The sequence below is a fragment of the Urtica dioica genome, chromosome 11, assembly GCF_054948205.1.
Source record: "Urtica dioica subsp. dioica isolate 48M chromosome 11, U.dioica_male_clone48M_v1_H2, whole genome shotgun sequence".
NCBI classification, from domain to species: domain Eukaryota; kingdom Viridiplantae; phylum Streptophyta; class Magnoliopsida; order Rosales; family Urticaceae; genus Urtica; species Urtica dioica.
This window is the reverse complement of record NC_142766.1, coordinates 18,036,176-18,050,351: the sequence shown is the minus strand read 5'-3', so window position 1 is coordinate 18,050,351 and position 14,176 is coordinate 18,036,176. Positions and strand designations below refer to the sequence as shown.

The 14,176-nt window shown below is 36.7% G+C and overlaps 2 protein-coding genes across 4 annotated transcripts; both read left to right on the top strand.

The window, feature by feature from the left end:
- The first annotated feature begins 2,604 nt into the window (after positions 1-2,604).
- On the top strand, positions 2,605-5,806 carry ATOBGM (GTP-binding protein Obg/CgtA). 2 transcript variants are annotated; one of them, XM_089601839.1, is made up of 5 exons: positions 2,605-2,743; positions 3,345-3,553; positions 3,735-3,817; positions 3,896-5,060; positions 5,146-5,806. In XM_089601839.1, exons 2-5 carry the CDS (start codon positions 3,412-3,414, stop codon positions 5,586-5,588), a joined length of 1,833 nt encoding a protein of 610 aa, XP_089457965.1. In that variant the 5' UTR covers positions 2,605-2,743; positions 3,345-3,411; the 3' UTR covers positions 5,589-5,806. The 2 variants fall into 2 exon arrangements, with proteins under 2 accessions (XP_089457965.1, XP_089457964.1); XM_089601838.1 differs by lacking the exon at positions 2,605-2,743 and adding an exon at positions 2,795-2,990.
- A 1,605-nt stretch (positions 5,807-7,411) lies between these two features.
- Positions 7,412-10,039, top strand: LOC149381916 (GTP-binding protein Obg/CgtA). 2 transcript variants are annotated; one of them, XM_089602167.1, is made up of 6 exons: positions 7,507-7,561; positions 7,896-8,031; positions 8,143-8,251; positions 8,342-8,424; positions 8,512-8,574; positions 8,675-10,039. In XM_089602167.1, exons 2-6 carry the CDS (start codon positions 7,909-7,911, stop codon positions 9,737-9,739), a joined length of 1,443 nt encoding a protein of 480 aa, XP_089458293.1. In that variant the 5' UTR covers positions 7,507-7,561; positions 7,896-7,908; the 3' UTR covers positions 9,740-10,039. The 2 variants fall into 2 exon arrangements, with proteins under 2 accessions (XP_089458292.1, XP_089458293.1); XM_089602166.1 differs by having other exon boundaries at positions 7,412-8,031.
- The last annotated feature ends 4,137 nt before the right edge of the window (positions 10,040-14,176 follow it).

Sequence of the window (14,176 nt, the reverse complement as noted above, 5' to 3'; positions counted from 1 at the left end):
GAGCACGGTCACACCCCCCATTCACCCTACTCACTCCTCAAAAAACACAAATCCTCTTGCGAGCCGAGGAAACGTGACCCTGACAACAAAAGATCGAGACACGTCGCAAGCTCGCACCCCCGACACGTGTCCCGTAAATGTTATCCGAGAAATCGCATTAACAGTTTGTTCTTTCTTTCTATTAAAATTTGGTTTCCTTCAAGTAAATGTGTGATGGTTTTCTTTTTTAAGTTATGTTTATACATATCATTTTTTAAAGAACCAAAAAAAAAAACGAAATCACATACTTAGACTAGTTAATTTATGTTATAAGGAGTTCTTGACAAGATAATAACCTTGAAAGTTTGAGAGATTTAGTCTCGGAGTTCGAGCATCGCCAAGAGGGTCTCTCCTATCGATAGTCGCTGATCGTGGCATACAAGACTGACAAAGAAAGGCATCAGCGTGTACGACAAGCTCATAATCAAGGTCGAAGGCGTTCCGGGTATCCAATTTGTGATGATCTCGAGGAGGAAGTTTATGAGTGTTATACCCTACAAAATCCATAATATTCTTATTATGAATTCATAAAAAAAAGGGTTATTAAGTTATATAGCCACACGGATATAGTGGATTGAGATATAGTCCACCTTTGGTTAATTTATTGTAAATAGCCAAGTAAACTTATTAACAGATTAATAAAAGCCTTATTTAACACAACCAAACATATATTTTAGGTAGTTAATAGGCTGTCACGTATGCAAGTTGGCTATTTACAAATTATTTACCAAAAGTTGGCTAATTTACAATTCCTATAGTTTAAGTGGCTTACGTAGCCAATTTTTTGTAAAAAAAAACATAGTTATTTTAGCAATTAATGGTAATTAATCGACAACGTAGATATTTATTTATTGATGGAATCACTCGATTTAAAATTATGGCGATGCTCCTTACTTCCTTAGTATTTAATGTAATAGCAAACAAACTCATCAACTGTTTAACCGACATTAATTTACTCGCCAAAATATTATATGGTGTCACAAATCAATTCAACAACTTGGGTAGAAATCACAAAGATGATCGACCTAGCGTTCGTATGTACAACAAAATCAAGGAAACCATTTTCAGTTTTTTGAAATTTGTAGATTAGAATGACTAAATTAAATGCATAATAATTAAGTATTTACCATATTCTCGGACAAAAAATTATGCCATAAGCAGGGACAGACTCAGGTGAAAGGTTTAGGTTGCCTTGCCGTTCACACCCCCTCCTATCAAGTGAAAAAAATTTAAACCCAATTTTTTTTATCCCCTCTTTTTTAAAGTCTGGGTCCCACTGGTAAGTAACATCTATAAAAAGACCTCATTGTTAACGTGTAACCAAGTTTTGCAACCCAAGCAATAGATAGTCAATTCTCGTCGTTCAAGTCTTGTTCTTCACATCGTCACCGTTATTTCGAGAATTCATAAAAGCTTCGAGATTCCATGATAGACTCAAACAAATCACTTTAAGTTATTCTGATTTTACAGTACCATTATCAAGTCAAAGCAACGAATGGCTATACAGTTTTCTTGTTAACTTTTATTTGGTCATCTAAAGTCTCATTTAGCTTTATTACCCTAATTATAATCAAATAACGTGATATGATTTTATTTTGAAAAAAATAGCGTGTTGAAATTTAGAACCGATATTTTAAAACAGCCATAATATATAATATCCCAAGTTCATCAAATTAGACACACGGCATTAAACGACTTGTCAATTTCATTTTCATTGTCAACCTTTGCTAACAATCTTAAATGTGGAATAATCCGACGAAGTAAAAGTGTGTCGTCGAGTACGACTTGGTACTGATAAATTCAAGCTTCAAAGTTCAGACCGACCTTTTACGAATTTCATACAAAAGAAAAGAAAAAAATATAATATATCTTTTTATTATATGCTATATTACTGTCCCTTTCAAGAAGTCCGCAGACTTGGCATTTTATTAAATTGGACCAGGCAGAATTGAAAGTGCCTGAATTCAAAGGTTAATGAAGTACAAGTTTGAACGAGTCAAAAAATACACAACGTAAAGGATTAATATGGAGTGGCTAAAGCTTTAGGTAATAGTGTAATACTAATAAGAGTTATTTATCCTTCTACCTAATGGTAGGTAGAGTATATAAAAGTTACCAATATTGTTTATGACTCTACTGAATCTAACTATTTAATACCATGAAACTCAACAGCTTAAATATATATATATATATTCTTATCTGGTTGGAGTGTTGAACAACATTTCTAGTCTCTACCAAAAGACCAACAACTACTTCACGATTCGCTAATCACTATGGTTATGCATTATATAAAATTAATAAAATATATACCCAAGTAGCTGCCAGAAAAAAAAAAAAAAAAAAACCCAATCAAATCATTTAATTATATAACATTGACACTACGCAATGTCACACCAACTAACAACTCTTGGGGATAATCTTGTTTCAATTGGATTTATAATTTCTGTTGAATATTGAAAACAAGATTATCTTCTTCTTAAGACAAGTTAACTAAAAAAGCATCTAGATGTCAAGTACGGTAACTGTTTATGATAATAAGTTCTCATAACAATCCATCCTTACTTTAAGGACTCATTGTTGAGCGTATAGCTTTGGTTTGAAGAAATTACTTGGTCATTGTGGCAAGACGAAAAAATGGGTCCCAACTACACCAATTGGCCGTTAAATTGAAGGAGATTTTAGCGTTTTTTTATTCATTCTATTTGTAAGTTACACGTAATTATTCATCTTCCATTTAATGTGTCGTAAAGAGAATACATACACGTCAATTCCCGGGTCCTATGTCAAGCGAAGACCAACGAACTTTCTTCTGATCTTCGTCTCTTCTACGTCCCAAAACCAAACTATACTTACGTTTTATTTGATTTTTTCAACTATATCTAGCTACTTAATAACCTTCCCTGTTATTTATGCATCTCGCAGTTATATCGATTGCTTTGATCTTTCTAAAGGTTCGGACGGATTAATTATTGTTTCTGTTGATTTATTGTCGCTGTTTTTTTTTTTTTTTTTTTTTTTTTTTCTGGTATTAATTGATTTTGAATTAATCTGGTTTGTTCATGTTCATGAACAGAGCGGTACAACTTAATTGATCCTTTTATGTGCGTTCAGTTGTGTTTGATGAGCTTTAGATTCATCATAGGGGAAAAAAGTTAGCTTCTTTAAGTCATCTTTTTCTCTTGGCAAGATTCAATCAGAGTTTGTTGTTGTACAGAACCCGTGAAATTTACTAAATTTGTTTTAAGTGTTGGAATAAGATAGTTTGGGCTAAGCAAAAGAGTTTAACTTGTTACATGTTGTTCCAGGCAAGAGAGACGAAGATCGAGGCTCGCCAAAATCGGAACAATCTTGAGATTCATTAGACTATATAATATGGGAAGGAATTTGCAGCGCAACGACACGTTTTCAGAGCAAAGCTATCCGGGATGTATCGCCGGAATACTCAGAATCCTCGATTACCATCATTGGCACGTCAAGAGATTGCTTCCTCACAAAAAGCACGCCGGAAAAAAGCGTAAGCTTCGAGTTTTTAATTTTTTTGTTTATTGTTTAGTCAGTGCTTTTTGTTTAGATAATGGTGAGATATGGTCTTATTTTGAGCTGTGTTTCCTAGCGAAGAAGTTTCTTCAAGTCTTAGAATTCCAACTACAAAACTATGGGATCAAACTAAAAAGAAAGCTGTTTTTTGCTTGCAGGCAATCGAAATGTGAAAGTGATTACGGAGAGGCGTGATCTCGGCGTCGAAGCGTTGATCGATGCAGATTCAGAGCCATTGCTGGTCAGTTTGCTTTATACTGATAACATTTTGACAGAGTTCTTTAAACTAACAGCTTTTAATTTGCTTCTTTTTTTATAGGTCGAACACCGCGACACAGATAATTCAGCAAGAACTGGGAAATCACGACCGAGTTTTCCGAGCGAAGACGGTCACGGAAGCTGGGTTCTGAGCTTCCCTTTGAACTCTTGGCTGCAAAGAACTAACCCGGTCCAATGTTTAGAACCTTCCGAAACTTGTCAGGACAATATCGACACGAATGAAAAAAGTCCAGTTAAGAATGATTCGAACAAAGACAGCAAAGTGGGCGAAAGCGTCGACCTCCTCGAGATATTCAAGGTGAACAAGGAATTCTTCATGAAAATCCTACAAGACCCCATAGGCCGTGGAAGCCAAAAGTACTTACATGGCCTGAAAAACTCCAACATCAAAGTCAGGTTGGGAAAGTCCAAGTCTTTTCCCATGGCTCAACCGCCGAAAGCCAGACCCGTGAGGCCTACGACGCTCAACCAGAAGCAAAATGAAGTTTTGCTATTCCCGAAAAAAGACGAATCGCCTGTGAAAGATTCCACGAAGGTTGTCTCGTCAAAGGGGTTTAGTGGCAGCCATGGATGGAATCAAACGGTCATGAGGCGGTTCAGAGACATCAAGCGCAAAATCAAACGCGCGCTCAAGGAGAGCAAGAGGGAAGAGAGCACCGAAAAAGAGAAGGAGGAAGAAGAGAGTTCCGTGGAAGCGACCGAGATTTTGGAAGGACTTGAAGTGACTATCGAGGACGATGATGTCAGCAAGCCGAGAGTCCATCGTCGCGTGAGAAGAACTTCTTCTCTGACCGAATCATTAGATAGATACACTCGTTTGTTCGACGACGATGTTTCTGGTTCAGACGCAGCCAACTACACCAAATCGAGGAGCTTGAGACTAGCTTCGACGAGCGAGGAAGAGAAGCTATTGTCTTCTCAGACGAGAAAATCGTATAGAAGGAATCTCTCTTTACCCGATCTTGACTCTCTGTCTTCCTTTCTCAAGGCTCCGAGGCTTTCCGTGGACATGGAGAGAAGCCAAAGCCTCGCAAATATAGAAGAATGTAACGAAATAGGAGTTCTTTGCTCAGATGATGATACAAGAGAACTAGCAAGAGCAAGCAACGCCGAACAAGAAGACGAAGCTTGCATCACAAGTTATCCCGAGGATCGCGAACCAGATGTCGAAGCTTATTTTTCCAACCGTTTGTCCATGCGTGAAGGTAACGAAAAAGACCACACAATTTCATGACACACCAAATTGTAGTACCATCATTCAACTTGTGTATTGACTGAATCGCTTTTCAGGTTTAAAAGGCAGAACCGAGAACCAAGACCTGGTCTTTGCGAGGCAGGTTCTCGAGCTGTTGACTTTCAACGGCGACGACGAAGCGGCGGCGTTCAGAGACGAGATCTCTGCAGAGAGTTGCGAGGCTGAGCAACACTGGTACGGGCTTTTATTTGACTTGGTCAACGAGGCGGTCGTGGAGATGAATGAGAGGTCGTACGGCTATTTTCCGAGGCGAGAGAGGGAGGGTCTGATGGAGGAGATTTGGGCCAGAATCAGGTGGTATATGGTCTTGAGGCCCGAACTGGACGGCTCATTGGATGACGTGGTGGCTCGCGATCTGGCCACGGAAAAAGGCGGCGATTGGAAGAGCTCCGAGTGGGAGAAGGAAATGGTGGCTCTTGAGATTGAGGACTTGGTCTTTGACCACCTCTTGGATGAACTATTGTGCTCTTTAGATTAGTATTTTTTTTTTTTTTATTCCCTTCCTTTGTCAATCATGTATGGAAGGTGATTTTGTGTGGAGTTAGTTTGAGCTTGTATGTGTTAATGTGTAGAACTAGTGTAGTGTAAACCTAGTTATGAAAATCAGGCCAGACTTTTGAGAGTCCATTTTCATAGGTAGTATATGAAGAGATCTCTATTGTAAATACATAAAACTCAGCAGTAGTTACATTTTCATAGGCCAGACTTTTATAATTGATTTAAATGATTTAATTTATAATTGTTATTTCATTTAAAACAATTATAAATAAAATAAAAAACAACAAGCTTTTTAGTAAGTATGTATTTGCTTGTTCCACGGGGCTAAAGCTTCATATGATTGAATGAGACAAAAAAAACATGTTGGAGTCATTGAAAATGCACTACAGAGCCTTGTGAACATTATAAGATGATACGACATACTCGAAATTTGAATGGTTAAGAGCAACTTTAGTAGTAAGTTAACATTAGTTTCATTAAGCAACAATGCTCTTCAATAAGCTAAGGTTCATCTCCTTATTTTACTATATCACAAATGTAAATCATACTTTCTTTTATTTTTTATTCAATTTTCATTGGTTGAAAAAAGAGTGGGGCTCATTGATTTTGCTAGAACTAATTTGTTCTATGAAGTTATTTTGCTCTACAAAGGAAATAGCCAAAACAAGAAATAACGGTGGAACTACTAACTCCAATTTTACATTATTTACTAGCAAGTCCCTATAGCAAACCAATAAAGATGCTTTAAGTATTTATGTATTGATGTGAATCTCCTCAATCTGACTTGCTTCGTATTTTCTTGATGTTTTGATTTTTTTTATTTCCTAATAATGCATAGCAAATTTCTAGATTGTGGTTAGCTTATTTAATTAATGCTAAATCTATAGTTGGATGCTATTCTTTTGAAATATTCTATTATCATCAATCAACTTAAAAGAAACCTATAATTACTTGCTGATAAAAGAAACCATTCATCATCTTTATTAATTATTTGCTAATTTAGTATCTATTTACCACGTGCGATACGCATGTATTAGCGCCTAGTATAACAGAGAAGAAGTATTATTCACCTAAACTCATTTTACTATTTTGTTTAAGGTAAAATTATAAAGAGTCTTTTAGCTATACAGCCAACATTTTGTTAATTTTCGGTAAATAGTCATCTCGACTTATTTACGGTACTAAAAAGACAAAAAAGCGCCCAAAATAGGCGGAAATATTTTTGGATATTTTTGTTTTTTTAGTGCCGTAAATAAGTTGAGATGATTATTTACAAAAAAATTACAAAAGATTAGCTATCTAGCAATTCTTAGACTTTCGGTGGCTTATTTGACTAATTTTTTGAATTATAAATTTTATTTTTTAGGTCCGCTTGGCCCATTTTAGAAAAAGGTCGTGCCAAATAGGCCTGTTGAAAGGCATAGATTGGACCTGAGATATAAGCCTTCATGTCTGGCATGCCTTGACTCGAAAAAATGTCCAACTTGAGCCTGGCATGGGCATTAGGCCGGTTTGGACCACATATTTTTTATGTTAAGAAAATATTGTTTTCGTCGAGATTTTTCTTTTTATAATTATATCGAATTTGTGTTGGGCTTTTTTAAGGGCTCGGGCCGGGTTTGAAGACATACTCTAGATTAAGTACAAACCTCTTTACAGACTTGTTTCTCTTTTTCCGAAAAAAAAAGTTGGACCAGCCCAAAATCTCTAAATATGAGGGGCGGGCTAGCCACTAGCAACCTGACTCAATTGCATTACTTGCGATGTTATATCTGTTTGGGTTCCACTGAAATAGCTCGAATTCAAGACAGAAACGACAGTCGTTTCTTATCAATCAGAGAGGCCTCTAATATATTTATTTATTATTATTATTTTTTTTTTTTTTAAGGAAGGGAGTGGCTTATTAAAGAAGAGATAGATTAAATTTTCGTAGCGTTCCGAACTGCATATCAAGTTTGTTCCTATGCTTCATGATTTTTCTGTGTTTTGTTCCTTTTTTTTTCATATTGCTATTTAAAAAAAATTGGATTTAGTTTACAATTATTCCACCTACTCATTTTAGAAATAACAAAAGAAATGACAACAAAATCTCAGACTAGTTAGAAGTTAGTAAAAACAGACACTGGATAGTTTAATGGAATTATGTTAATCAGATTGATCGAAGAGAGGCACAAGAACGATACATTCTGCTCTCATTTAGCAGTTCTTATATATGTGCACACAAACTGCTTGATAATTTGCTCGAACCAAAAGTCGTTACACAAAGATTACATTTTTTTGGTTGTAGATTAGGGTTAAATATGCTACAGTGTGCAAAGTCAATCCGGCTCTTGAAATTCTCGAGGCAGTGCTCGAACTATCTTCTCCGTTCTTCATTCCACGATGACGCGCTCCGAAAGAAGACCAAACTCGCTCCTCTGCAGGTTCCTGCACTTTTTTCTTACTGTTCCGTTACGCGAAGCACGTTGTATATATATATATATATATATATGTATGTATATATATTTTTATATAATTGTTTTGAGGGTGTACAGGAGAGGAAAATGGTGGACAAGGTTAAGCTATATGCGAAAGGAGGCGATGGAGGCAATGGTTGCCACAGCATTCACCGTAGCAAGAGAGACGGCCGAGGAAAACCCGATGGTACTTTCTTCACTTCTTGCTCTCTTATTATTTCCATTGCTTTGTTGCTTCGGTTCATAATTTTTATTTATTTGTTTGTTTGTTTTTCAGGCGGGAATGGCGGAAGAGGAGGTGATGTGATACTTGAATGTTCCCCGACGGTTTGGGACTTTAGCAGTTTGCAACATCATGCTGTACGTGTTTTTTTTTTTTTTTTTTTTCTTTTCAAATAACTTGATTACGGGCTCAAAATTTTGATTGCAACCATTTTTCATGCATAGATAGCGGGTAAAGGAGGACATGGAACCTCGAAGAATATGATTGGAACCAGGGGAAGCGATAAGGTTAACCATCCTTTTCGTGTTCTTTTTCATCACTTCTGAGAAATCGATGTCGTTTTTTTTTTGTTCGTGAATTTTGTCCCTTTTTTATTATTATTAATAGGTTGTCCGAGTACCGGTTGGCACTGTGATTCATCTCGTAAAAGGCGAAATTTGCAATGTGGCGGTCGAAACTCCTTCCTCAAAAGACTTGGATCCTTGGGAGCTTCCTGGTACACTCACCGACACGAGTACTGAATCCGAGGATCCGAGTATAGAACAGAAACTGAGTGATTCGTCTTCATGTACCGAAAAAGCCACAGAGGAATCGAATGTGGACCAAATTGCTCTAGATTTTCCTTCCCGTGATGCGAGTCCCGGAATTTCTACTTCAGAGGAAGAAATCGAGACAGACGAAGAAGAAGAAATGAGATGCGACGTAGCAGAGTTGATAAAGCAAGGCGAGCGGATAATCATCTGCCGCGGAGGAGAGGGCGGTTTGGGAAGCGTGTCGCTTTCGAAGAAGCCGAAACCGACGAACCCCGACGATAATTATCAGAGCTCGCTCCGTGCGGGTTCGCCGGGCTCGGAGCTGACTCTCGTGTTGGAGCTCAAGAGCATCGCCGACGTGAGCTTCGTGGGGGTTCCGAACGCCGGGAAAAGCACGCTCCTCGGGGCGATATCGCGAGCGAAGCCCAGCGTTGGCGATTACGCCTTCACGACCCTCCGGCCGAATCTCGGGAATCTCAACTTCGACGATCTCTCGATCACTGTGGCCGATATTCCGGGCCTCATAAAGGGTGCTCATGAAGATCGTGGACTAGGACACGCGTTCTTGCGCCACATCGAGCGGACCAAGGTGATCGCGTACGTTGTGGATTTGGCGGCCGCGTTGGAGGGCAGGAAGGGAATTTCGCCGTGGGAACAGCTGCGAGACTTGGTATCGGAGCTCGAGCACCACCAAGAGGGTCTCTCGGATCGGCCGTCGCTGATCGTGGCGAACAAGATCGACGAAGAAGGGGCGACCGGCGTGTACGACGAGCTCAGAACGAGGGTCGAGGGCGTTCCGATATACCCGGTTTGTGCCGTTCTCGAGGAGGGAGTTCCCGAGCTGAAAGCCGGTCTTAGAATGCTTGTGGATGGTGGGATTTCGGAGAGTCTCAAAATAGATAGAATTATCATTGACTAGTCTTTTTTTTTTTTTTTTTTTTTTTTTTAAATGATGGTATTGGCATGACAGCCATTTTTTACTTCATGTTGCTGGTTTGGTTTTGGATAGTATTTGGTTGGGAATTGATACACAGAGCAATTCGAGCAAGGGCTTGCTTCAAATTTCCAGGAAAAAAAATTCAGTGTAAAACTTAATACACACTATTTCTGCTATTAGCTTCAAAAGAGTGTAAAAAGTATTGAGACACCCATCTCGGATTTGGCTCCTGCTTCTATATCGGAGGTATGACCATTGATGATGTATTTTATATTTTTAGTTTGCCATTTAGTCCATCTTTAGTAAGTTTTTGGTAAATAGCCGTAGATGTGAGAAATCGCACCAAGAACAATCTCGACTATTCGTAGCGAAAAAGGGTCGATTTAAATGTATTGAGATGAGTCTCAGAATTTGTAACGAGATTAAATTCAATTCCGAAATAATAAATTCAAATGCGTAAAGAAAAACAGGCTAAAAGATGTTTTGGGGTATTTTATGAATGATTGTGGAAGATGAACAATTACACGAGATCCAGTAAATAGAGAAAATGTAAAATTGATATATGCTCTCTGCCCCATCCGTAGAAAGGCCTTTTAATCTTGTTCTATAGCGAGAAGGAGCAGTTAGCGAACTCCGATATTCTAGGGACACATCGCGCGTTAGATTCGGACCTCGTCGCCTTTCGGTAAGAAACCTTCAAAGTATTCCCAGTTTTCACAGAATGGTTATGAAATACGTACTGTGGTGGATTCGTGCTATCCAGGTCTTCGGGGAGATAATTCACATACTTCAATTGGGTGAGCTGATTCACCTCACGACGAAGATCAGCTCATGAATACGAGTTGACGAGCTGACCAAGTCAAGTTACTCAACTCGATTCGTTTATTAAATCAGTTTAGTGGGCCTGGGCCAAATTTTGACTAGTTCGGGCTGAGTCCATTGTGTTCTTAATGAAAGACGAAGTTCAACATCAACAATAGCCATGACCAAATATTTACATGCGCAAATTGACTGAAATACCCTATCAAAATTTCCGCTAAAATATTTTCCAAATTTAAAATTAACTAAATTTTGGTCTGAGTATTAATTAGTAACTGTAATAAGGAATTAAACAAAATCAACCACACACGCGTTATGAGTATTATCTAAGTCCCCTCTTTGATTTGTTATTGACTTTGTGTTGTCATCTTTTACTATCTAGTTTTTCATTCATATGTCAACTTTCATTTAAGTAAAATGGGATGTTTAACAATTCATTGATTCAAGACGGTGTAATGTAGCGTTTTTAATTTGGCGGGGTCGCTAGTAGGCCGCCCGGTCTAACTTTCTTCAGTTTTGTGGCCCGTTTGGTCTATTTTATGAAGATATTTCGGCCGAATTCAACTTTTTGAAGGGCTTGAGTTGAGACTGAGATATAGGCCTTTAAGCTCGATCCAACTCGAGCCTTCAAAAAACTCTTATTCGGGGCCGACAAGGTTGTAATTTACTCCTTGTTGAAGCAAATTTATTTCCAATTACATATTATTTATTGTGAATAATTTCGACAACCCTTTGAGAACAAATGTACAGTTATGAATTTTCCCATAACCAAAGTACTAACTGTTTGACTGATATATATATATATATATATATATGTTTATAATCCATTTACATGATTAATCGTTTACCATCGCCATTGTTAATTACGAAATATTTTTTACATCCAAGACTTATATGATAAAATATTTCAGTTAGGATTGGCTTATGTCGTTATATGGCTCCTGAATCCACATTTGCAAGTTCTTGTAAGCAAGTGGACTATCCCACGGGAATCGCTCACTATTATGTCTGGAAAACGCTCTCTCTCTCTCAACATTTAAATCAGATTAAAGTTTATTATTTGTGATTTAATTTGCAAATTAAAATACAACTATTTAACATCAAAATTGCATTTTATTTTATAAGTTTTTGTTTGATTTTATTAAGTCCGGTGTAGACCACTCTAAACTCGGGCTCAGCCTCACCTTCCAGGGCCTTGGGATTTATTGGCATACTTCTAAACTCGGGCTCAGCCTAAACTTAGGTATACCAAGAGACTCCATTGATCTGATTACATTATGGTTCTTATATATATTTACGTATATACTAAATAAGTGTAATGTATCTTTTTGTCAATTGATTGATGAAGACCAGGCAGGAATCGTTGCCAAAGAAAAAGGCAAGCAATTTAAATACGGCCATTGAAGAATTTTGAGTCTTGTCCAAATCTATTATGGGTAGCTATTCAAATATTAGTCCAATCAATTCCAAAATGGAAAAAAGAGTGGACGATAGTTGAAGAATTGGGAGAGAATAAAAACTTTTGAGTCATGACTGTACAAAAACTATAAAATAATAAGTATAATACAAAGTAAAGCCATACTCCACAATAAGGGGATATAAGGCATTAGAGGCCCACCATTTTAGAGCCTTCAATTCAGTCGTCGTTTTTAATCCTTTCTTCTCTTGATCTCACTCAATCTCTTTTTCTTCTATCCTTTCTCTTTCACTACATTTATTTTCGCTTTTCTTTCGTTATCCCTATTTCTTTTCATCCACCTTTACTTTTTCCTTGAGCCTTTCGATATTTCAAGAAAATGAGAAAGCGAAATGATAATAATAGAATATTTTGGGAGAGTTTAGTCTTAATGTTGCTTACGACTTTGGAAGGCAGAATATAGTTCCAAATAATGTTTATCTGCAGATTAAGCCCACTTGGTCTTTGCAAATTCGACATTGTGTATATATATATTAATTTATATTTATATATACATATTGGAGGACAGATAGATTTTAGGAGACTGTCCGGTAGTGGGAGAATCAGCTTTGTCACATTTCTATTAATTATTTGAGAAATGTTAGATTAGAAGTATATTATCTGCTTAAATACTTAAAAAAAAATAACTTTATCTTAATAGCTGATGACATGTACTATTTTTTTCTTTCTTTCTTTCTTGTTAGACATTTTTATATTGCACAATGAAACTCTGCCCTAAAAATAAATTAACTATAATGTTTGGGCTTTTATATTTGTCGGCAGACAAAATTAGTAGAATAATTATCTCACGAAAAACACTTGACTCCTAGCACGTAGTTCCGAAAACTCCGAGTGTCTAAGTAAGATTATCTATAAATACAGACAAATCTAATAAATAAGAGCAAGAAATAGAGGCAACTGAATGCTAGGTTAAACTTCTGACATGTGCTTGAGTATGCGGAGAAAATGTGAATTTTTCCTTTCAGCCATCTCTTCTTGTAGTTATAAGCTTTGGGATCGAGTACGTGGGGTGAACAATCCTACGTCTCGAGCGCTTATCAAGTAACCGTTCATAGAACGTGCGTAGTGGGTGGTTATTTCCTTGTTTGCTCGGCATAACTGTTGAGGTGAGCGTTTTACTTAAATTTGAATTTGTTTACATGTGTTTATATTTGGTTTGACTTATTATGTTTTTCTTCTCTCCAAAATTCTGCTTGATATGGTCCTTTCTTAACTTATGAACAAGTCTTTCGTTATCCTTAGTGAACCTTCGAACCTATTTGACTCTGATGGGTGTTGGATTCCTTCCGTTCTCGGCGGCGCTTTGAGCTCATGCTCGAACTATGCAAATTATATGAGTAACAACATTAAAAACGAATTTTAACTTGTTTTTTTGGATAACTACGTAAAACAAACTTACATAATAGAAACTCGGTTAGGAAGAAAACACTCTATCTCCCAAACCCTAACCGTTTCGTTCTCTCTCAAAAAAAAAAAATCAAAACTTGGACTTTTAATCTTCGGTATCGTCGCTTCCCATGGAATACGAATACTCCGGTGGTCTTAACCAATGGAAGATTCTTGACCTAAAGGAAAATACTTTTTATTTTTATTTTCTTCTTCATGTTTTGTTTTTTCTTTTGATTATCTTTCAATAATCCAGACTTATTAAATCTCCTTTTGTACAACCCGATCTTTAATCGGAGTAGTTTTGAATACACACCCACGTTTTTTGATATATTGGCTGCGTTTGGTTCAGATTAAAAAACTCTGTTTTTAAAAAAAAAACTAAACTGCTTATTTGGTGTTTGACAAAACTGTTATTACAAAAAACTTTAAAAACGATTTTAGATTTTGTACATGAGATGAAATAGCTATGATTCTTAACTTTTAGAAAAAGTGTTTTTAAGTTTGGTATATAAATTCCTGTAATATCTTCGTACAAAATAATATTCATATATATGTATATAAATAAGCATATTAATAATTATTATTTAATTATTAAGAACATATATATTTTAGTCTTTTTACTACAATATATTCTAAACGCTAAATCAGTTTTTGTTATCAGAACAGTTTACCAAACATCTTGTCAGTTTTTGAAAAAAATAGTTTTTTTAAAAAATTGAATATAAAAACACTTT